Here is a 22,944-nt window from a genome sequence, read left to right as displayed (position 1 = left end):
TTTTTCAATGTCGCAAAATAAATGTCAAAATTTCTGCACACTCACACGACCTTTTTTTCGACTTTACTTACTTTTCTTCATTTTGGATGGCAACTTCTGGCTTTCAAATATCACATTACCTACTCATCCAACGGCCATACAATACAATGAGCACAACAATCGATAAACCATACGTACATGAAGGGGGGATCAGACCTTTTTTTGAACAGCAAATACAAGACACGGAGATTGAAATTCAGCAAAGAACTCAAAATTTGCGTCGATTGGAGGCTCAACGGAATAAATTAAACAACAGTGTAAGACAATTGAAGGATGAGTTGAGATTGCTACAAGAACCAGGTTCATTTGTTGGAGAAGTCATCAAGGTTATGGGAACAAAGAAAGTTTTAGTGAAGATCCATCCTGAAGGGAAATACATTGTTAATGTGACCAAAGATATTGATATTAAAAAATTAACACCATCCATAAGAGTTTGTTTGAAGGCAGATAGTCATGATTTGTACAAGATTTTGCCCAACAAGGTTGATCCTTTAGTTTCCTTGATGATGGTTGAAAAGGTTCCTGATTCAACATATGATATGGTTGGTGGATTAGATAAGCAAATTAAAGAGATTAAGGAAGTTATTGAATTACCTGTAAAGTATCCAGAATTATTTACCAGTTTGGGTATAGCACAACCAAAGGGTGTGATATTGTATGGTCCACCAGGTACTGGAAAGACGTTGTTGGCAAGGGCAGTTGCACATCACACTGATTGTAAGTTTATCAGAGTTTCGGGTTCTGAGTTGGTGCAAAAGTATATTGGAGAAGGTTCAAGAATGGTTAGAGAGCTTTTCGTTATGGCAAGGGAACATGCACCATCGATTATTTTCATGGATGAAATTGATTCCATAGGTTCATCAAGAGTTGAAGGTTCATCAGGTGGTGACTCTGAAGTGCAAAGAACAATGTTGGAGTTGTTGAATCAATTGGATGGTTTTGAAAGCTCTAAGGATATCAAAATCATTATGGCAACCAACAGATTAGATATTTTAGATCCGGCATTATTGAGACCTGGAAGAATTGATAGAAAAATTGAATTTCCAGCACCAACCTTACAAGCAAGAACCGATATTTTAAGAATACACTCGAGATCAATGAATTTGACTAGAGGAATAAATTTGAAAAAGATTGCTGAGAAAATGAATGGTTCTTCTGGTGCGGATGTCAAAGGTGTTTGTACCGAAGCTGGTATGTATGCTTTGAGAGAAAGAAGAATCCACGTCACCCAGGAAGACTTTGAACTAGCTGTTGCCAAGGTCATGTCAAAGAATAATGAAGAAGGTATGTCGCTACAAAAATTATTTAAGTAGAGTAATCGTAATATACGCTTTAAGAATATTGTCCTAGCAAAATGTTGTATTGTATACTGTATCAATTTTTCAGGTAGCGCGCCATGATCTCTCACTAGAATCCGCAATATAAAGATTCAGATCTTCACGAGTCATGTCTCATTTGGATACATAGGGATGTATTTCAGTATCTCGCTCATGTTAGTTAATTTACTCTTTTTAAAATTATGCATGTAATCTTTGTTTTAGTTCTTTGTTGTCGTGTCCACAGTAAACCGCGAAGTTGGCGAATATTTTTGAAAAATTCCAAACATAAGGCCCAAAATTCCAAAACCCATAGATCTACTCCCACCATGTCAATTTTCATAGCCAAGGTTAAAAATGTTTTAAGCGGGGACACAGTTGTTGTGACCCCTTCGAAATCAACTCACATCCCACCGCCAGAAAGAGTAATTACTTTACAATATGTCAAACCAATTGACGATATCATGTCCAAGGAGTATCTTCGTCAATTGTTGATTGGCAAGGAAGTCAAGATTAAGGTCGAAGGAAAGGCTGGAACTAGAGAGTTTGGTGATATTAAGGCACCTATATTCGAGTCATTAATTGAATATTTGTTGGCACAAGGATATGTCCAGTTGAGAGATAATGTGCCAGAAGAAGTAAGGGACAGCTTGGAGCAAATTGAGACCAAAGCCAAGCACCATCAAGCTGGGCTCTGGAATGAAAAATTAAAAAAGGTTCAGTTGGTTCCATTCGATGATGAGATCATCCTGGTATCTCAAAACAAGCCATTGAAGTTTGTTGTGCAGAAAGTGATTAGTGGAGATCGAGTTGTGGCATATATATATGTCAATGATAACAAAGTTTCCGAATCTTCCTTTTTGTTAGCTGGTGTCAAAACACCCAGAACTGATGATGCAACTCAACCTGCTCATTTGGTGAAAGTTGCACAACAAGCAAAGCTTTTCACTGAAGGCAAGTTATTGACAACAAGGGCTGATTTGACTGCTTCTATTATTGGCAAAAGTCAATCAGATGTTCCAATTGTCTCAGTTATTCACCCTCTGGGCAATGATGTTAGTGAGAAGCTTTTGGAGTTGGGCTATGCTGAAATTGTCGATTGGCAATCCACACTTGTTGGTGCAACTACTATGTCAAAGTTTAGAAAAGCCGAGCAAACTGCCAAAGCTCTTGGTAAGGGAATTTTTGCCAATGCAACTAGACCTAGCAGCTCAGCTGGCCACGGATCAAAGTTGAAAGTGGGTGCTACTGTGAGTGTCACCATTGGCAGGGTTATTAGTGCCGACACACTAGCAGTAAGGTTGCCTGGCTCAGATGAAGAGGTTGTTGTGCAATTAGCTTCGATCAGAGCCCCAAAACCAAAGGACACTACTTTGACAACAGATTCCGCCAAACAACAAGCAGTTATCGCCACTGCTCGTGAATTTGTTAGATCCAATTATATTGGGAAACAATTTTCTGCTCATGTTGATGGATATAGAGATGCAAACAAGGAGTTGGGTCTTGAAGAACGTCCTCTTGTTACCATCCCTGAAATATCAGAAGCTATTGTTGCTAAAGGTATTGTAACTGTGACTAAACATGGTAAAAATACCGAACATGAAAGGTCGAGCAATTGGGATAAACTTGTGGAGTTGGAAGAAACTTCCAAAAAGCAAAAAAAGGGTATTCATGGAGACATAGCTAAATTTTCGACTGTGAGTTCAAGAATTGTTGATGCTTCTGAGAACCATGCTAAAGCAAAGACATTTTTGAATGGGTTCAAGTCAAAGGGCAGAGTTTCCGGATTCCACATTCTGTATATCCCCAGAGTCAACAAGATTAAACTTTTTAATCCAAAGGAAAGTTTAACTTTGAATTTGATTCTCGGAGGAATTTCGAATGATGATTCAGAAGAAGGGGTAAAGTACATTACCAAAAAGTATTTCCAAAGACCAGTTGAGTTTGAAGTGTACGATATTGACAAAGTCGGCTCATTCATTGGAAATTTGTACCACGGCACTTCCTTTGTTCAAAAAGAGTTGGTTTCTCAAGGATTGGTTAAGCTTCTGGATTTTGTAAACACCAATCGTGAAGCGTCTATTCTCATTAATGCAGAAGATAAGGCAAAAGAGCAAAGAAAGGGAATCTGGAAGGGATATGATCCTAATGCTGAAAAAGAAGTTGCACAAACCGCAACCCAACTACAAGCAACCAGTATTTCCAAGCCAGAATTTTTTGATATTGCGGTTACTCATATAAATGAAGATGGAATTTTGTACTTTCAAAAGGATTTACAAAAATTAGAACAATTCGAAGCTGAGTTTGATCGTTTCCATGAACAAAATCCAAGTGCATCAAGACTGTCACAAGATTTGCCAGTTGGTTTAGAAAAAGCTCCTCGAAAGGGCGAATTGGTGTCTGCAAAATTTGATGGCAAATATTACCGTGCTAAAAGCTTGGGTGTAGTCAAGGGTAAAACTGAAGTTTTGTTTATTGATTATGGAAATATTGACTACGTTGGAGTTAGAGAATTGCGTATGTTGCCAACTAGATTTGCATCGATCCCAGCTTTAGCATTCAGTACTAGTTTGCAAAATTTGAAATTGCCTCCCAGAAACACCGATTACTACACCTCAGCTATTGAATTTTTGGAAGACTTGACTTTGGATAAAAAATTAGTTGCCAGTGTGTTGCCAGGAAAAGAGACAGCGTATGAAAGTATTTTATATGATGCTGAAGAGAGTTTGAAAGACGCTACATACACAATCAATAAAGAATTGGTGACCCAAGGTTGGGCGATTGTTGACTCTAAAGTTGTCAACCCCGCTGTGAAGAAGTATGTTGAAGAGTTGATCGAAGTGCAAAAGTTAGCCAAATCTGGTCATAAGGGATGTTGGGAGTTTGGTGATGTTTCTTTTGAGGAAGAAAGCTTGTTAATGTAGTCAGTCAATATGATTGTAGTTGTGTACTTATTGTAATTGTTGCAAATATCGCAAAAGCCACGCAAAAAAAGTCTTCTATTGCAGTTCTGGAAATTTTTCGAATGTGTTGTTAATTTCGCAATACATAAGATCCCATTCTATATTACAAATTACAGACAAAAAAAGAACTACACATCACTCGTGTCACCACGTTGTACATGATGGTATCGATACGACATTTACTCACTTTCATTGCCTTTTGCAACTACCTGGCTATAGTCGCATGCTCAAAGCTTTCTCCAAGTGATGTTCTTGGTAAAATTGCGGAAGTTGAGACGCTATTCACCAAAGAGGGCCCCACGCCAATTGTGCTTGACCACTTTGATCATGTGATAAAAGATGTGCGACTCTATCTGACCAATGAAGCTGTTGAATTGGGCCAAAACGAATTAAACAAGTCGTTGACACAACTACTTTTCAAAAGAGCTTTGATTGAAATTAGTCTCAAGAAGGAAGCGTTGGCTATAGTTGACTTGCAAGATGTTTTGAAATTGGATCCTTTGATGAAGCCAGCTGAGAATAAGTTGGTGGAGATTTTAGTATCGAGGGGGGATTTTGCCAATTTAGAGCAGTATTTGAAAGATGCCAACATATCAACGGACTCACCTGTTTGGGAACCAATCCATTTATTTCAACACCACTGGACGCAGGCGGAAAAACTTTTCAAGGAAAATAAATTTGAAGAGTGTTTAAAGGAGCTCAATCAAGTTGCTGTGGTTAGTAATAATAACTATGACGTGTATGAACTATATTTGAAAGCTAGCTTGGAAATGTTTCAAAATGACCCACAAAAGAAAATCCAGTATTTGGATGAACCAGAGGTACAAATCAAAAAGGTGATCGTTTCGCTACTAGTTAAATTACTCAAGATCAACCCAGTGAGAAATTTACAATATTACACACTTTTATCGGAATTCTACCTCATCACCGAAGTACAATTTGATCAAGCATTTAAAACGGTCAAGAATTGTTTGAGAATTGATAATGACTTTAAACCATGTGGTGAATTGTCAAAGTTTTATTCCAAATTTGCAACCTTTTTACAAGACTTGGAAAATTATTCAATTAATAATGGACATATCTATCCCAAATTGGAACTTGAGCATCAAGGAAATTTTGATAAAGAGCTTGCCGAATTGAATTTCAAACAGATTAATGACTTCTTATTTCATGAAGATGTTAAATTGACTAGAGTTGAACAAAAAAAGTCGTTAAAAGTGAAAACAAACTTTGATTACTTGATCAAAGTGAAAGAATTGGGTCATGGATTATCCAACAAAGATTTATTGTTCTATTCCGACTTGACAAAGTTGGCTTGTGAGTCCTTTATTCAAATTGGTGATTATAAGAATGGGAAAGATATTTGCAAACTCGTCAAGGATAAGGAATTTTTCCCTATTGCAGTGCCTGAAATTGATCAATTATTGAAAAAGAAGGATTATCAAGGTGCTGAAAGGATATTACTGAGTTTCAATGGGTTTGTTAAAAATACACCGTTATACAAGGAGAAAACTAGACCTGTTGAAGAGTATAAAGCAAAGATAAACCAAGAAAGACAAAGGCAACAACAACAACAGCAACAGAATTTCTTCAGACAACAACAACAACAACAGCAGCAACAACAGAGACAGCAGTATCAACAATTTAGACAACCCCAAAGTAAACCAAAGACTGACTATTATAAAATCTTGGACATTGGACGAGATGCTGATGACAAGACCATTAGAAAAGCGTACAGAACACAGACTTTAAAATACCATCCTGATAAATATAAAGGTAGTGACTTGACACCGGAGCAAATAGAGCACAAAATGCAAGATGTCAATAAAGCATACGAGGTGCTATCTGACCCAGAGTTGCGAGAACGCTATGATAGAGGAGATGATCCTCATGATCCATTGAGTGGCGGTGCGGGTGGTGGACAGCCGCAATGGTCCAATGGAGGAGGGCAACAATTCTCATTCAACTTTGGAAATGGCGGTGGCTTTGCAGGAGGAGGTGGAGGTGACTTTTTCCAACAATTCTTTGGCGGAATGGGTGGTGGTGGAGGTGGTGCTGGAAATCCATTTGGAACTCACCATAAGGTCAAGATTAAGAAGAATAAAAAGACGAAAAAGAGAAACTAAAGGAGAAAGAAGGGGTTTATAGATGATTAATAGAAGTTGAAATGAAGGATATTCGTAGCTGAGGAGAGTTAGGATCTTTAAACGCCAGTTGCCGGTTTTTTTGATATGCCAGATATTTGAGTCTTTGCTGGCTGTTTGATATAGTTTGTGCTACTAATTATTGATGAATGGATGTAATTTTTACTTTTGTGTTTGGTGTGAGTAATAAAGTATAGACGAAGACAAAATTTACAACAAAGACGAATCCATTGGCAAATTCAGTACATCAATTGGATTCTATGTTTACACTCGCTTTTAAAAGTAAAGTCACCGGAACTACTACTAGTAATCAGGATTTTGCTTAATTATGAAGTATTCAGTCTTATTATCAATTGCAATTGCAATTGCATCATCAATTGTGGATGCATTCCCCACCTTAAAGTCATGGCAAGGCACGGTTGTCCCATTAGGCCAACAACAAGATCAAGGAAATCAAGCAATTCTTGCTAATTCACAAATCAGTAGTACTGGAAAGGAAGAAGGGAATGAAGAAGCACAATTTGAAATTCAAGCTAATGATAAAGAGGATTCTATGTTGCCACAGTATGAAGAGTCAGATTCAATCACCATTAATGATGCCATTGATGAATCTGAGTACCTCAAATTACCGGAAATTGATTCTGAATCTTTACAAGCTAGTATTAAAGAAGAGAATTTGAGAAGCCGTGCTGAATCATTGTTTAAGATTGCCAATTATTCCGTCAAGAAATTTGGTCATCCTACTAGAGTAATTGGATCTCCAGGCCACTGGGCTACTATTAGATACATAATTTCTGAGTTGAAGAAACTTGGTGGATACTATACTATCAAGACTCAAAGTTTTGATGCCATTGATGGTCATGTTGAATCATTCTCTTTATTAATTGATGGTGTACAACCAGAGTTTGAAAGCATTGGCATTGACTCCACCAACTGCTGACAAGCGTCCAGCACATGGAAACTTAGTATTGGTTGAACTGAATGGATGTTCATTACATGATTATCCACACTTGACAAAGGGCAACATTGTGTTGATTAAACGAGGTGAATGTTCGTTTGGTGACAAGTCTAGGAATGCCGGTAAATTGGGAGCTAAAGGAGCTATTATTTATGATTCAGAAGGTGCTGTTTCAGGTACGTTGGGTACTCCAAATGGTGAAGAAGTTGCTACTGTGTCAGTTTCTGAAAAGGACGTTGATGAATACATAAAGAAATTAAAGGCTAATCCTAATCATAAATTTGAAACTACATTGTATGTTGATTCTTATGTTAAGAATATTTCCACTATTAATGTTGTTGCTGATAGTGTCTTTGGCGATCATGACAATATTGTTTCATTAGGTGCCCATTCCGATTCAGTTGGAGCTGGACCAGGTATCAATGATGATGGTTCAGGTACTATATCTTTATTGGAAGTTGCAAAGCAATTGACTAAATTTAAGATTAATAATGCTGTTCGATTTGCTTGGTGGGCAGCTGAAGAGGAAGGGTTATTGGGATCGACGTATTACGCTAAACATTTATCTAAACACGAAAACTCCAAATTGAGATTATTTATGGATTATGATATGATGGCTTCACCAAATTATGAATATGAAGTTTATGATGCAAACAATAAAGATCATCCTAATGGATCAGGCAATTTACGTGATTTATATATTGATTGGTACAAGTTGCATGGATTAAATTATACATTGGTTCCATTTGATGGTAGATCAGATTATGTTGGATTTATCGAAGAAGGAATACCGGCTGGTGGAATTGCCACTGGAGCTGAAAAAATCAAGGATAAAGAAGGGAAAAGTAAGTATGGTGGTGATGTGGGTAAAGCTTTTGATCCATGTTATCATTTACTATGTGACGATTTGTCTAATCCAAGTTATGAAGCATGGGGATTGAACACCAAGCTTATTGCTCATTCAGTGGCTACATTTGCAAAGACATTTGATGGGTTCCCCAAGAGAGAAGACAAGAAGGGTAATGATACAATTGTACAGCAACAACTGGTTGGTGATCATACATTGTTTACTAGAAGAGGTGATTTCTATGTGATTTAAAAAGTTTTCATGGATGTAGTGGAATTGTGGTAAAAGCTTTTTGCCACTGATGTATAGAGGATTGAATATAAAGACAATTTATAGTGCATTTGGAGAAGCGAGTGTGAGTGATGAAGGGATATTTTATTTGACTTCCAGGCAGTGAGCTTCTACATCCATCAAGAACCAAAGGTCAGAGAGAGTAGAAAGAAAGAGAATCGCGCCAAATGAGAGGAAGATAAGGATCAGGATGTCAATTATAAAGAAATAAGACATAGCAAATAATTGACTGTTGATACTGGCAAACACCACTCCACCAAAGTATCTTTCCCAACAGGGCACCACTCCTGCTTCATCCTTGTAACAAAATAACAAATCAAATGATATCAAAAACAAATTAAAGCTTTAGTAAAGCTGTAGCAACAGTATGCAGCTTTTCGCAATTGATAAACCTTTTTCGAAATGTCCTCTCAGTCATAAACAACTCTTGACAAAACTGTCCAGTAAAACATAAACCAGTATGGATCATAAGGCTTGGTAACTGTGATTGGAAAATAAAATCGTCATCTTCTTCACCTTCTTCTTCGAGCACTATTCAGCATCTGTTAAAAAATTTCAAAGGGTCAAAATGGAAATCCTTATTTAAGGGTCACCTAAGTAGTATATATTGAGATTGATCAACGGCAGTGCATTTTGTGCAGCGCCCTTATTTTGATAACCTCACACCAGGGACACTAATTCGATTCCTTTATCTTGTATATCTTTTTTCCTCCACATTCTTTCTCGTATTTCAATAGCTTTTGCTCTAGTTCATCATATGACTCCAATATGAATACAATTAAAATCCGGACAATATGTTTTTTTCACATTCCAATTTCATTCAAGTTACCACTGGACCATTTCATGTGGGGCCAGTGACATCTATTTTATTTTGCTCATAGATTCACCCTCTCTCAGGGTCTAAAACCCAATGAAGGTGATTTGCCACTTCCTCAAAGATCCATCCCTTATCGGGGTCTAATACCCAATGTCCACTCTGACTTTTCTCCGCAGTTGGAACAGTCATTTCAGGTGTTGCTTCCTCACAGCGACGCTTGAGTATACTCGATCCTAGACTCTTAGACTTTACCTTCTTCAATTTGATTTTTTTGGGCAGGTAGTATTCATCTAAAAAGCCATGCAGGCCGAAAAATTGGCCAGTTTCGGGATCAATGTCAAGTATTTCATCATGTGACGCTGGACAAAACAGATCAAGGTTTTCAATATCTTCGTCATCCTCTTCTGCGGGAACATTACCTTCTGCGCCTTCTGCTTCTCTTCTTCCGATTGGCTCTTCTTCAGAAGCTTTATCATCCCTCACATTTCCATTTTCAGCATCAAATAACAAAGAGTTATCATCGGTGGCAAGTTTAGCCTTTCTTTTGCGTCTAAAGGTTCTCGCAAAACCCGCTTTAAATGAATCGCGGACTTTTCGCCACTTGTTTCTAAACTTCACGTCAGGTTTAGAATTTGTAGCAACAATGGGGTTCAGAAGTGACTGGGCTGCATCAACGCCCGCACCATCTCTCTCTTGATTAAGTGGCTTCCTGTTTCCAACAGTAGAAGTACCAGTAGCAGGTGACTTCTTTGGGGGGCCTTTCTTCTGTTTTCTCCAAAACTTGCACTTGTCTTTCATGCGAGCAATAACCGCACCTTTCGAAACTTGTTCACGACCAGATTGAGGAATGTCGGAGATACTTGAGCCTTTTTTAAACGGTTTACTAACCTTTTCAAAAGCTGCATTAATTCTCCTCTTCATAAAATAAGCTCGTGGGTTGTCAATTGGAACAGGTTCAATATCCCAGATTGGAACATTGAGATCATCATCTCCTTCATCATCATCATCATCTGTTTCTTCATAGCCTTCATCATCGGGGCAACCAATCTTCTTGCCAACATTGAACCACTTCTTCACTTTCTTGCTAAACTTGGATTTCAGTGGGGGATTCAATTGGGGTTTCAGTGGGGACCTTGTGAACATTCTTGTCCACTTTTGTTTCAAATCTTTCTTCCACTTTCCCTTTGACTCATTAATGACTTGTCCGGTGGAGTTATCAGTGGAGTTATCAGCGGAGTTCTCGATGTCATTCTCAGTTGATTGATCAGTGGCTGCTTGTTCAACTCTGGATTCAATAGCAGCAGCAGAAACACCTTCTTTCTCCTCTTTTTCTTCTCCATGGATATTTTCAGCTGGAACAATAACATCAGAATGTATCAGAATGGGATCATCATTCTCTCTAACAACTTCATTTCTAATCTCACAACCTTTGGTGTGGTTGTCAACTGATTTAAAAGTTTTTTCCCACAAATTCTCACTTGGAGAGGAATTCTCTGACACACAATTTCTGGTGGTTTCAACTGGTTGATTTTCAATGTCCAGTAAATTCAACTTATGAAGATATCCAGTGGAGGTTTGATTAATGGATGTGGCTGCTGTGGTATTTTGAACATCTGGTACCATATATGGATTGGTGATGGTGACGGGATCAACAGACTTGGTGGTGTCTGTGGTGTCACTAGCAACAGATTTGGTGGGATCTGCTTGCTTCAACTGATTAATCACTTTGGTAACATGTTTGGGCAATGCTAATGGTTTGGTTAAATCTGATTCTGTACCAATAGTAAATTGTTTGACAAGTAAAACCCGATTAGGTAACGATCCGGGAATTGATAAATGTCTGGTGGTGGTGGTGGTTGCGGTGGATTCACGCAGGCCTGAGCGTGACTTGGCGGCGTGAAAGGATAACATGATAGTGGAGAAGAGAAGAAGAGGAAAAGAAAGGGGAAAGTACGATTATGGTTTTTTTGTTGCCAATTTTTTAGGAGGTTTTGGTATATTTTTGAGAATATCAAAAAAGTGTTTTCGTTATATGAATTAGGAGAGATATTTATTATGTACGATAACATTGGAACAAATGTGTTGCTAAATAGGGTATGTAGCTATAAGGATGTATTGTTGTATGATACTTTCTTAACTAGTTGAACGTATTCAGATCTGATTGTATTGCAATCCAGTACAGTTAATCCAAGAGGAAATGACACATGATAAGGACATATAGCTGCAAGTAACAGCTGAATCAAGGTGTAGATACATTTGATTTGTATTTGTGGTTGTATTCTCGTATTTTGTTTGGTATCTGGCATAACATTTATAATTTTTGCAACCAAAAATGACACAATCGAAAAATTGAGGCGTCACTTTTTCTGCAAAGAATTTTGCTATAGGGTAGTCAAGAGTAGAGGCTAATATAGAAGCTCAAAGAAGGATTTTTCTCCCTCTAACAGGTAGAGGTTTGATGTTCATGACATCTCATTCTCAGTTAATGAATTTATGAAATCAAAAGTTCTCTTTGGGTACATATAAATTATTTAATGAATTTGATTAATTACACTGGATGTAACAGTTTATATTAATAAGCTGTAGCATACAATTTATCTGCTATTTATACTTTATATATTTGTCTAACCTCAAAACAGATACTAAAAACATGATATTCACGTGACGGTTTATTCTTTTCTTCTTTCTTTCTCTTATCTAAAGCTTTTTTGTGTGTATTTTATGTATTTTGTATTGTGTAATTAAATATTGAATTGTCTCAAAATTTAATTTTGCTTTTCGTAAATAATTCAAATTTCGTGTCTTTTACTACTGTACAGTATATACAATTACATCTCTTTATTCTTACTAATCAGAGAAGAAGAAAGACTGATTAACTAACTGGGGCGGAAAGGAAAAGAGGGATATATAGGTCTATTTGGTTTGTTTCTTCTGCTTTTCTCTTCCTCTCCCTCTCTGTTTACCCCTTTCTTTCTTTTGTATTAGAAACCACTAAACTCAAACGTTCTACTTTTTATCTTGAGAGCAAAGCAAAGCAAAAAAAAAAAAGAAGGAGGAGGGGAACGAGTAAGTGAAACGGAGAGAGGGGAGAGAGGCGAAAGAGAGAGACAGAGAGAGGAAGAGTTGTGTGTAAAGTGTAAACTGTTTTATGAGGAGTATAAGGCTGATTTAGTTATTCCGAATTAATCCTAAAACGGAAAAGCAAATCAGACCACCCACCTATTAGTGGTGTGGTAAGTGGTGTGTTTTGTATGTGGTAAGTGGTGTGGTATAAATGTGGTCATGTGTTTTTGTTGCTCTAAAAGAAGAAAAAAATAATCTCCCCACAAAACACAAAACACAAAAAGACAATTCACAAATCACACGACTAACAAACTACACCCACTAAGTATAGTAATACCAATACGTACGGATTATACTTCTCCTCTCTTTACCATCATCCACTCCCCTCAATTGAACACTAAAATTAATTAACCAAACCAAACCAACCAAACCAACCAATCAAAATAAACAACACATACATACACACATACACGTACGTACATACATACATCTACAGAATAAATACTATAAATACTCAATTAAATTTCCTTAAAAATTTCATCAACACTTGTATACTCCTTCTTTCTTTTCTTAACTTCAATTTTGCTATTAATAACAACAGTAACTTAACTATATCAATCAATTAATACTCAATTGACTTTATACTTGTTACCAACACACACACACACACAAAAAAAAGGAAAACTCCGAATTACGCAAAACTACCACACACCAAAGGTACATTTTTTGCGCATTTTCACACACACACACATACACTTTACTAAATCGTTCAAAATAGTACGATCTTAATTTAAAACTAAACTACACTACACTAACTACTACTTTGTCATGGGGGCTCAAAAGAAAAAGAACAAGTCTGATGCTGTTCCATTAGATTTGGATAATATTAAACCATTGGAACATTTACAACCAGTTCCTAAAGCTAGATCCTTTTCGGTCACTTCAGTTGAATCGGTTGAAGAACCAGGTGTTGTTAAACAAGTTATTGCTCCACCAACTGTTCGTGAATTTGATGATTTGGAACAATTTGAAGCTTTTGTTCGTGATGAAACTTGGGATAATGAGTTTGATTATTTCCATGGTAGATTACATTACTATCCACCATTTGTCATGAAGGAATGTCATGATGATGTTGAAAAGATTAAAACAACTGCAAACAAGAATTCTAAAAAGTTTAAACGTAATTTACAACATCATATTAAAAATCATTTGATTAAAGATTTATCCAAATGTTGTGGTTATGAGTTGAATTTTGATAAAGGTGAAATGACTGAATCTTTTGATAAATTGGTTTGGGTTTTTAGAGATGAAACTGATCATGGTTTTAGTAAAGAAGAAGAGGATTTATATGATAGACATTGGAAATTGGAATTGGATGTTTCTTGTCATAATGATTCAGCCATGGTTGATGTTGACTTTAAGGCAATTCCAATTTTGACTCCAAAGGAGGAGGAGGCATAAACTGAACTACTCAATGCTTTATTTTATGTTCTATGTTCTATGCTTTACGTTTTTATGTTGAAATGATGATGATGATGATGATGATTGAAATGCTCTTTCTCTTTTTATATGATATATGAGATATAACATAGTTTTAGTGAATTGATAATCTTTTACTTGTTACCACTTGTATATGTTGTAATAGTTTACTTGATGAGTTAACCTCTGGTTCCTGTATTATCTCTCTTCACTGGTGTAATTGTGGAATCCAAATTGGGTAATAAATTTTTTCTGTTGTTACAAACTCTCACTTTCTTTTTACAACCAAACCAATGCAAATCAACCATAACAGGGAGAGACACCCAGGGCAATACAGTTTCAATGAGTGAAAAATAATATTACTATCTTAATTGGGAAAGATGAAACTTATCATCAGTTTGAGTGATGGATCTATATAAAATGACAAGGATGTGTTGCAAATCTGAAAATTACAAAATCTCTTATATCAGAGCAGTATCTTATTTAAAACACATCCTAAACAGTCACAATGGATGAGAAATCAGAGGTTACTGAAGTCGAAGTACCAACAACCACAAAGGGAAATGTCTTTATGTTTTTGAAATTGAAACAAGACTGGTTACTACTCATATGGGCAACAACTTTTATGGCAATTTCAGCTGCTAGTACACCAATATCAACACTCATCTATGGTGACATAATTGGTGCATTATCCAAATACTATCTTGGAGAATACACATCATACGATTCTTTTATCCATCATTGTTTGAAATTATGTGGCATATTAATGGCTGTTGGATTGGGCAAAATGATTTCTGTTTGGTTTGGCATGTCATTATGGTTGAAATTTGGAGAAGTACAACAACTGCGAGCAAGATTGGCAACTTTTGAAAATTTATTAAAACAAGATGCCCAATGGTATGATCAAAATTTAAACATTATGGGTGAATTAACTCAAGTTAATAGATGCATTGAAGAATTACGTTCAGGAAATGCCGAAATTATGGCTGAAACTGTACAAACAGTGGCATTGATTTTGGGGTTAATTGTCATGTCGTTTTATCAATCATGGGCTATAACGTTGATAATTATGGCTTCAGCACCAGTAATGGCTATATGTGCTTGGTATTTTGGAAGTATGACTTATCGTGCCCAAGAACAAGAGAATACTCATAGTTCAAATGCCAGTAAGATATTGGATTGGTGTCTCACTTCACCGTTAACTGTTCGTGTTTTCAATGGGAAATATGTTGAAATGGTGAAATTTAATGGATTTACAAATGCTTCGGCAAAAGCTTATTATAAAGTAGCCAATGCCATTGCAGCAAATTCAGCAACTTTGAAGTTCCTCACTTTGATGATGTTTGTTCAAGGGTTTTGGTTTGGTAATTTTTTACTAATGAAGGGGAACATTACTGTTAGTCAATTGTTTACTTGCTTTAGTTCATGTTTGATGTTGGGACAATCTATATCAAAGATTAGTCAGTTGATGGCGATTATCAATACAGCTCATGCTGCTGCTAGTAGAATAGCTTCTTATTTACTGACATTGAGTGAGGAGGAGGGCGATGAAAAAACAGGATATAAAGCCAAACCAATAAGGTTCCCCTTAATGTGCAGAGGTGATATCTCATTTAAAGATGTTTGTTTCAACTATCCAGCTAGGGAAGAGCTAGTTCTAAAAGGAGCATCATTTACCATTGAAGCAGGAAAGATGAATTTTTTCATTGGACAATCCGGTGCAGGTAAATCAACTATACCTCTTCTTATAATGAAGTTGTATGACCGAAACAGTGGAACCATAACTATTGATGGCATTGGCATTGACTTGCTTGATTCGTGTTGGATATCACAGAATTTAGTTTTACTTCAACAAACACCCGTCATTTTCAATGGAACAATTCGTGATAATATTGCTCTTTCAGTAATTGATGACTATGACTCTATTGAAAATGTTCCAAATCATTTGATTTATGAAGCTGCAAGATTTGCGTTGCTAGATTTGGATTTAGATACAAAAGTGACACCATTGTCATTATCAGGAGGTCAGCAACAAAGATTAGCAATTGCAAGAGCAAGATTGAAAAATCCACCAGTGTTGATTCTTGATGAAGCATTTAGTGCATTGGATTATCAAACGAAGGAGGTTCTACTTGCTAGAGTGAGAAGTTGGAGAAGAGGTCGAACTACAATTTCAATAACTCATGAATATACTCATATCGAAGCAGAAGATAAGGTTATCATGATGGAGCATGGGGTGGTTGTCAAGCAGGCAGAGTTTAAAGACTTTGATGAGTTGCAGAATGATTCTCAGCTCACATTAACTGAAAAGCACCACGATAACATTGCAGAAAAGACTTCAACTGTGGAGTCTGAACCTGTTGATGCACTGATTCACAAAGAGTCTTTAATGGGAACTTTTGCAATTTTAAAGTATTGCAGCCACACCATCGATGCAAAGCTTATCATCATTATTGGTGTTATAATTTCCGTCTTGGAAGGTGGAGCTTCACCAGTTTTCTCCTATTGTTTTGCAAAATTGCTTTCCACTACAGTTGAAGCATCTATTGGTGGAAACGTCACTAAGCAAGTCATTCTTTGGTCGGTTGTATCGATTGGTGTTGCTTCATTTATTGGAATTGCTGCCTATGGTGCCAAGTTCTTACTAGCGTATGCTAGTGAACGATGGATTGTTATGTTGAGGAAACTTGCTTTTGAAAAATTGAATGGACAAGACATGTCCTTTTTCAAGGAAATGAAGACAGCTGAAGTTACAACTTTGTTGATGAATGATACGCGTGACTTGAGAAATTTAGTGAGTACTTTTTTATCAGTAATTGTGAATTTGGTAGCTATGGTGCTTGTTGGTATCATATGGTCAATAATTGCTGGATGGAAGTTGGCTCTTGTTGGTCTTTCATTTGTTCCATTGATTTTGTTAATCACTGCTGCATATGGTTTCATTTTGCAATCTGCCGAAAATAGGTACAAGTCAAGTGTTGTGATTCTTGAAACACATGTCCATCAAACCGTTAGCTCAATCAAGACGATTAAGTTGTTTGCCATGAATCGATATTTTGTCGACAAGTTTAATCAAAGTTTGAACAAAGTTAATAAAGATGGTAACTTCCGAGCCATTCAAACTGGTATTGGATACGCATTGAATGATTTGATTTCAGCAGTAGCAACTGGTGTCATATTATACTATGGAATGGAGTTGACAGGCAAATTTGAGTATACTCATGGACAATTGTTGCAAGTGGTGACTTTGCTTACATTTACCTTGGCCAATGCTGCAAGTTTGATCCATTCGTTACCTGAAGTGACTCGGGGCCAACGTGCTGGAACTTATATTGTTAAATTGCTAGAACTGACACCGTTATCCAAGATTGAAAATGATGGATATGAAATCCCCAAAGCTAATAATGAGGTGATTAGTTTTGATAAAACCAGTTTCAAGTATAATGATACTCATGTTTTGCGCAATGTTTCATTCAAAGTGTTGAAGAACCAATTGGTTGGATTAGTGGGCAAATCAGGGTCAGGAAAATCAACAATGTCTTCATTGATCCTACGTCTTGTTGAATCTGAGTCTGGTTCAATATCAATTTACAAACATGATATATCTAGTGTCAATATTGATTGGTTGCGAGAAACAATTGGTCTTGTTCCACAACTTCCTAAATTCTTTGAAGGATCGATATTGGAGAATCTTGTGTATGGAATCAGCCCTACACGACAAATCAACTCTAATGAGTTGAACCACTATCTTAAATTATGCGGCATGTATGACTTTGTCATGTCGTTGCCGGAGGGACTACATACTAGAGTTGGTGAAGGAAACAATACATTACTATCGGGAGGCCAATTGCAACGATTATCCATTGTTCGAGCATTGATTAGACGGCCAAAGTTTTTAATTTTCGATGAATGCACATCGAATTTGGATCCAGCTAATGCCAAGTTGATTATGGATTTGATCACGAGTTTAAAACACAAGTATACTATACTTTGCATCACTCATGATCGAGAGATGATGAGTATGGTTGATAAGTTGTACACGTTAGAAAATGGAATAATTGTGTAAGAAAAAGACACACACTCAAACACTTTATTAAACTAAACATTTGTAATCTCTATTTGTACTTGATACTAATTGGAGGAACGTCAACATCCTCACCTTCTTCATCTTCACAACATGCTTGTAACACCAAGTAATGTACATGGGCAGGAATATCCTTCTTTGTAACCAACTTAATCACTTGAGAAATTGGTAAATTCAACCGTTCTTCTCTCTTTTTAGGTGGGAAAAAGGAAGCATACAATACAACAACATCATAAGACAAGATTGACACTTCTAATTTATCCTCGTTGGCAAACTTGTCAATCAATTCCTGTAATGTCAAATCTCTATCAACTATAACTTGGTCCCATACTTGATCATATTCCTTGGCTCCATATTTACCACGAGCTGACTTTATCGGTTCAGAAAATCCAATAAATGGTAAAGCCAAATTGATGAATCCATTCTTGTATTGTTCAATATCATCCTTCTTATCAACAACCTTGTACAATTCAAGACACACCAATCCAGTGACCAAGGCAGTAGTGGTGGCAATTGCTGGGATGATTTTACCAGCAATAAATTTGGTCTTGGAAGCATCAGCAGGCTCAATACCATAGTTTAATGCTCTACAGTTTGAAGCAGCAGTGATGAATTCTATGTGGTGGTTGGTATCGTCATCTTTTTCAAATTCAATTGGATTCAATCTGTATCCAGCTAAAGTGCTTGGTTCAGGTAAAGAAGCAGCAATCTTTCTAACAGCTTCATCATCAGCGGATGACGACAAGTTGTTTGCTTGTTCTTCAGCTTCGGCATCAGTGGCGGCAATCTTGACTCCCGTTTTAGGTTGGAATTCAGGAATTTCAATCTTTTCCAACACCTTGGTATCAATACTATTTTGCTCTTTCAATCCATATATAAATGCCAACAAGTTTGCTCCACCAATGATGAAATCTAAATGGTCTTTATTGTTGACGTCAAATTTCAAAGGACTAGGTGCACGCTTAGGTCCGGACCAGAATGGTTCTCCAGTTGAAGTCTTGGCATCATGAGGGAAATTGTACAACAATTGTTTAATTTCATGGTTAAACTTGGTTTCAAATTCCAATCTTGCCCATTTGATACAATCTTCAAAACTATAAGGACGTTCATTCAAGTATTTGGAAATATTCTCCAATGTTCCCTTCTTATCTGGATTTTGTTTCAAGGACAGCTCAACATAATTTGGTTGACTCAAGTATAAATTGACACTTTCTGGTGAGTCAACAAAATATCCTTGAAATAATGATTTGGCCCATGCAATGGTGTGATCAATCTTGCTTGGAAATGAACGCAAAGTACATAAAGGAATTGATTTTTCCGGTGGGTCATGAGATGACGAATAAGATTCAGTCAAGAATGGAACAACAACTTGTGTATTACCCTTTGTACCCAAAGTTCCCGACTCCAACAATGGCTTTTGGAAGAAAACACAACGACTATCGACATACGTTCTTGCTTCGACGTTATCCAATGCATTTGTAACCAAATCTAAATTATTCCAAAAAGCATCATCAAAGATGTCTTGTGTATCTGGGCCAACTTTATCTAAACGAGATTCAATCTTGCCCTTCAATGCTGGGTTCATAGTTTGTACTGCTTGTGCTGCAACATCAGACTTGTTCTTACCAACATCTTTAGGTCTAAACAAAAATTGACGGTTCAAGTTGGATTTTTCAATTGAATCGTTATCAGTGATAAATATTTTACCATCTGGTCCCGAGCCTAGTCCCATCATTGCCCAATTTTTCAACATTTCACAACCAATGGCACCCGCACCAACAAGGAATACTTTCAAGTTGGCAATCTTGTCTTGGAATGTTTTACCAAAAACGGCAATTTGCCCATCGTATCTTGATCCAATTGGCTTGTTGTTTTCCTCATTACGAGGGTATTCCGCTTTACCTGGCAATGACTCCAATGAATCGAAATATAGCCATTGTTTGATTGGAGTAAATTTGGATGAACAACACTTCAAAACCTCTTGAGCAATTAAGCCACCATAGAATGCCACCATTCCTGGGATATCACCTTGTGCTTGGTAAAACAATTCCTTCAAGTAAGATTCGCTAATGTCTTCAATATTATTTTGCTTAGCCAATTGTTCAGCATAAGCAAATGCTTCATTAGCATCCTCAACATTATAAGGTTTTGGTAATCTTTGATGCTTTGTTTTGAATGCATGTAAAGCTTGGAAACCTATATGTAATTGAGCTGGTTTATCAAATTTAGCAAAATCTGAAATTAAAAACTCGGGATTCTTCAATTGTTCAAGCAAAGGTTCAAACTTGACATCTTTTGGTACTTTAACTTGCGTGTAGAGACCTCCCTTTTTATATTCACCTTCAATACCATCTAATTTAATCTTGAAAGCATATGGCCCCAATACCTCTACTTTATAAATACCTTCATTCAAACCAGGTAAACCTTCAACTTCGGAAAATTTAACAAAATTTCCATCTTCAAGGCCGTGTCTATTTTCATCCAACATGGTTACAGTTCCATTCTTTTCAATATCAGATACAATACCTGATAATGGCTCTTCACCAGTTTGATCAACAATGGTAAACTTGTCACCAAAATCGACAAAGATTTGTCCAAATAAACCACGAACATCGGCATTTATATAACCAATATCATTAGCATGAGTTATTTGGTTAATCTTGACTTGGTCTTCCAAAGAAATATTTGTTGTAACAATACATTTAAACTTCAACAATGTTTCCTCCTTGATGTCGTCAACAGCACTAATTGGAACATACGAGTTTAATTCACGCAATTTAACTGCACTGACTTGATCTTTTGGTTGGCCAATATCTGATTCAGAAAGGAAAAATTGTGTTGACAAATCTTGAATTTGAATAGGGTTTGGATCGTATAAACTCAATGATTTGACACCGGCAAGGGCAATATTTTTGGCAATTTCAACACCCAATCCATTTAATCCAATGATTAATACGTTGGCATTTTGCATCTTAAGCATTGCTTCTTTACCCAACACGTACAATTGACGTGAGTATAAGCCCTCATCAATCTCTTGTTGCAATGGCGAGTCAATTTGCATATTATCAGACATGATTTGATACCGTTGTGTTATTGTACTTTTGTTGCTATTTTCCGGACGTGGTACCACAGATCTATTCAAATATACTCTTGATTAGTTTATAATTTGTCAATTGAGTGTAGTATATCTATTTGATATCAGCTGTGTGTTGTAAAAATGTTTATAGAAACTTCCAACGCAATAAGAAAAGCAATTGCGTAATGGACAGAGAGAGAGAGAGAGTGTGTGTGTGTGTGTGTGAGTGAGTGAGTAGTAGTAAGTATTACAAATACAATGGCAAAAAACAAAAGTAGTGTACATTTACTCAAAAAAAGTGAAGTCTATATGCAGGTACTTTTTGATTTTTCAGTTTCTACTATGCCTCCTTATATATATATATATATATCTAGACAGTAGAAGGTATAATAGTACTCCTAGTGTTTCTTCCCCCCTAATTGATATTGTATGATGCAGTTTCATACTCTTCCACTTTGTACTCCCTCATTATCTGTCTTAAATCAATAGATTTATCCTTTGGATCCATAGTTTTCACCACTTTTGCAGGAACTCCCACTACCAATGAATTAGCAGGAACATCTCTAGTAACCACACTTCCAGCACCAATAACACATCCTTCACCGATAGTAACTCCACCTATTATCGTACATCCACCACAAAGCCAACAATTATCACCAATTGTCACAGGGAATGCATTCTCCAACACTTTAATATTATCCTCCTCCTCTTGCTGTCCACTATTCGTACCCTCATATACTCTTAAGTTGGGATCAAGTGGATGACCCGGGGTCAATATCGACACATTTGTTCCACACATGACATTATCACCAATTTTAACCACTGAACAATCCAATATAGTCAAATTGAAATTACTATAAAAGTTTTTCCCCAAATACGTATTGAATCCATAATCGAAATAAATGGGATATTCCATAAATGTACCTGAACCAACATGACCAATAAATTTCTCAAGATATGCCTTTTTAGCATCAGCAAATTCATCAGCCGTTTTATAATCTCTGAATCGGAAATTCCCATAATCTAATAAGTAGTCTCTAACTCCCATACGTACATTGGTTAACTTCTCTTCTGCTGGGTTGTACAGCATACCTGATATCATACGTTGATAGTTTTCATCTTCAACAGGAGCATGGTTTAATGAAGTACGAGCAAATTCAATCAATTCTTGATTTTTCTCAGTATTAACTCTCCATGGAGTGATTGTCATAATAATTGAGGTTGCGAGAGTTACTGTGGACGTATAAGCTTTGCAAATGTATTGCTTTTAGCTGATAGCTTAAATGTAGATTTCAAGTGTCGAGATTCTCAGTTTACGTCATGGAGAATCATTTTGAGTCGAATCGGACATTTGAATCCGAACCAAAAAAAAAGATTCACGATTCTACAAAACTTCAAAGAAAAAGTGGGGAGGATCAATAAAGACATGACAGTCACCCTTCATTGCTTAGCAGACGTTTGTCTCATACCAGTATGTACCGAAACACTCCATTGAGAGATTATTTCCCTCGCAATTCAATAACCACGCCTTTTCCCATTACTAACTCTCCACCTTGTGTTCTAGATTGGCACAGGATCAGCCTCCGTTTCCGATGAAGTCACAATCATCACCAAATTAGCCCAGGAATCCAAGTTAGACACCACCTTACATTCAGCAGGTACAACAATTGCTGGTCCTTGGAATGAAGTGATGGATTTGATAGGATCGATGCACGAAGTTTTACACAAGAGAGGTGTTGCTCGTATACAAAGTGATATTAGAGTTGGAACTAGGATCGATAAACATCAAACACCCCAGGATAAGATTGATGCAGTTGAGAGAAAGTTAAAGAGCTCGTCATAAAGGGGAGGGTTTGCGCTGAATAGT

The 22,944-nt window shown here is 36.7% G+C and overlaps 10 protein-coding genes across 10 annotated transcripts; 7 read left to right on the top strand and 3 right to left on the bottom strand. All coding sequences in view use genetic code 12, as the record gives it.

Moving 5' to 3' along the window:
* Positions 1-146: 146 nt before the first annotated feature.
* On the top strand, positions 147-1,352 carry RPT6 (proteasome regulatory particle base subunit; the record flags this gene model as incomplete). Its single annotated transcript, XM_067692107.1, has 1 exon — positions 147-1,352. The coding sequence occupies one exon, from the start codon at positions 147-149 to the stop codon at positions 1,350-1,352; it is 1,206 nt and encodes a 401-aa protein (XP_067548519.1).
* Positions 1,353-1,684: 332 nt separating this feature from the next.
* Positions 1,685-4,279, top strand: I9W82_003169 (uncharacterized protein; the record flags this gene model as incomplete). Its single annotated transcript, XM_067692105.1, has 1 exon — positions 1,685-4,279. One exon carries the CDS (start codon positions 1,685-1,687, stop codon positions 4,277-4,279), a length of 2,595 nt encoding a protein of 864 aa, XP_067548518.1.
* Positions 4,280-4,476: 197 nt separating this feature from the next.
* JEM1 (Jem1p) lies at positions 4,477-6,444 on the top strand (the record flags this gene model as incomplete). Its single annotated transcript, XM_067692104.1, has 1 exon — positions 4,477-6,444. One exon carries the CDS (start codon positions 4,477-4,479, stop codon positions 6,442-6,444), a length of 1,968 nt encoding a protein of 655 aa, XP_067548517.1.
* Positions 6,445-6,790: 346 nt separating this feature from the next.
* Positions 6,791-8,519, top strand: APE3 (Ape3p; the record flags this gene model as incomplete). Its single annotated transcript, XM_067692103.1, has 2 exons — positions 6,791-7,324; positions 7,365-8,519. The coding sequence occupies 2 exons, from the start codon at positions 6,791-6,793 to the stop codon at positions 8,517-8,519; spliced, it is 1,689 nt and encodes a 562-aa protein (XP_067548516.1).
* Positions 8,520-9,441: 922 nt separating this feature from the next.
* Positions 9,442-11,286, bottom strand: I9W82_003166 (uncharacterized protein; the record flags this gene model as incomplete). The annotated part of the gene is made up of 1 exon (XM_067692102.1): positions 9,442-11,286. The coding sequence occupies one exon, from the start codon at positions 11,284-11,286 to the stop codon at positions 9,442-9,444; it is 1,845 nt and encodes a 614-aa protein (XP_067548515.1).
* A 1,980-nt stretch (positions 11,287-13,266) lies between these two features.
* On the top strand, positions 13,267-13,899 carry UCF1 (Ucf1p; the record flags this gene model as incomplete). The annotated part of the gene is made up of 1 exon (XM_067692101.1): positions 13,267-13,899. The coding sequence occupies one exon, from the start codon at positions 13,267-13,269 to the stop codon at positions 13,897-13,899; it is 633 nt and encodes a 210-aa protein (XP_067548514.1).
* A 526-nt stretch (positions 13,900-14,425) lies between these two features.
* On the top strand, positions 14,426-17,983 carry HST6 (ATP-binding cassette alpha-factor transporter; the record flags this gene model as incomplete). The annotated part of the gene is made up of 1 exon (XM_067692100.1): positions 14,426-17,983. One exon carries the CDS (start codon positions 14,426-14,428, stop codon positions 17,981-17,983), a length of 3,558 nt encoding a protein of 1,185 aa, XP_067548513.1.
* A 49-nt stretch (positions 17,984-18,032) lies between these two features.
* On the bottom strand, positions 18,033-21,074 carry UBA1 (E1 ubiquitin-activating protein; the record flags this gene model as incomplete). The annotated part of the gene is made up of 1 exon (XM_067692099.1): positions 18,033-21,074. One exon carries the CDS (start codon positions 21,072-21,074, stop codon positions 18,033-18,035), a length of 3,042 nt encoding a protein of 1,013 aa, XP_067548512.1.
* Positions 21,075-21,492: 418 nt separating this feature from the next.
* On the bottom strand, positions 21,493-22,287 carry I9W82_003162 (acetyltransferase; the record flags this gene model as incomplete). The annotated part of the gene is made up of 1 exon (XM_067692098.1): positions 21,493-22,287. The coding sequence occupies one exon, from the start codon at positions 22,285-22,287 to the stop codon at positions 21,493-21,495; it is 795 nt and encodes a 264-aa protein (XP_067548511.1).
* A 216-nt stretch (positions 22,288-22,503) lies between these two features.
* Positions 22,504-22,920, top strand: ECM15 (Ecm15p; the record flags this gene model as incomplete). The annotated part of the gene is made up of 2 exons (XM_067692097.1): positions 22,504-22,548; positions 22,642-22,920. 2 exons carry the CDS (start codon positions 22,504-22,506, stop codon positions 22,918-22,920), a joined length of 324 nt encoding a protein of 107 aa, XP_067548510.1.
* Positions 22,921-22,944: the final 24 nt, after the last annotated feature.

The sequence above is a fragment of the Candida metapsilosis genome, assembly GCF_017655625.1.
Source record: "Candida metapsilosis strain BP57 chromosome Unknown scaffold3, whole genome shotgun sequence".
Classification (NCBI taxonomy): domain Eukaryota; kingdom Fungi; phylum Ascomycota; class Pichiomycetes; order Serinales; family Debaryomycetaceae; genus Lodderomyces; species Lodderomyces metapsilosis.
Note: the sequence above shows the minus strand (reverse complement) of the source record. Positions and strands in the feature narration are given on the sequence as shown.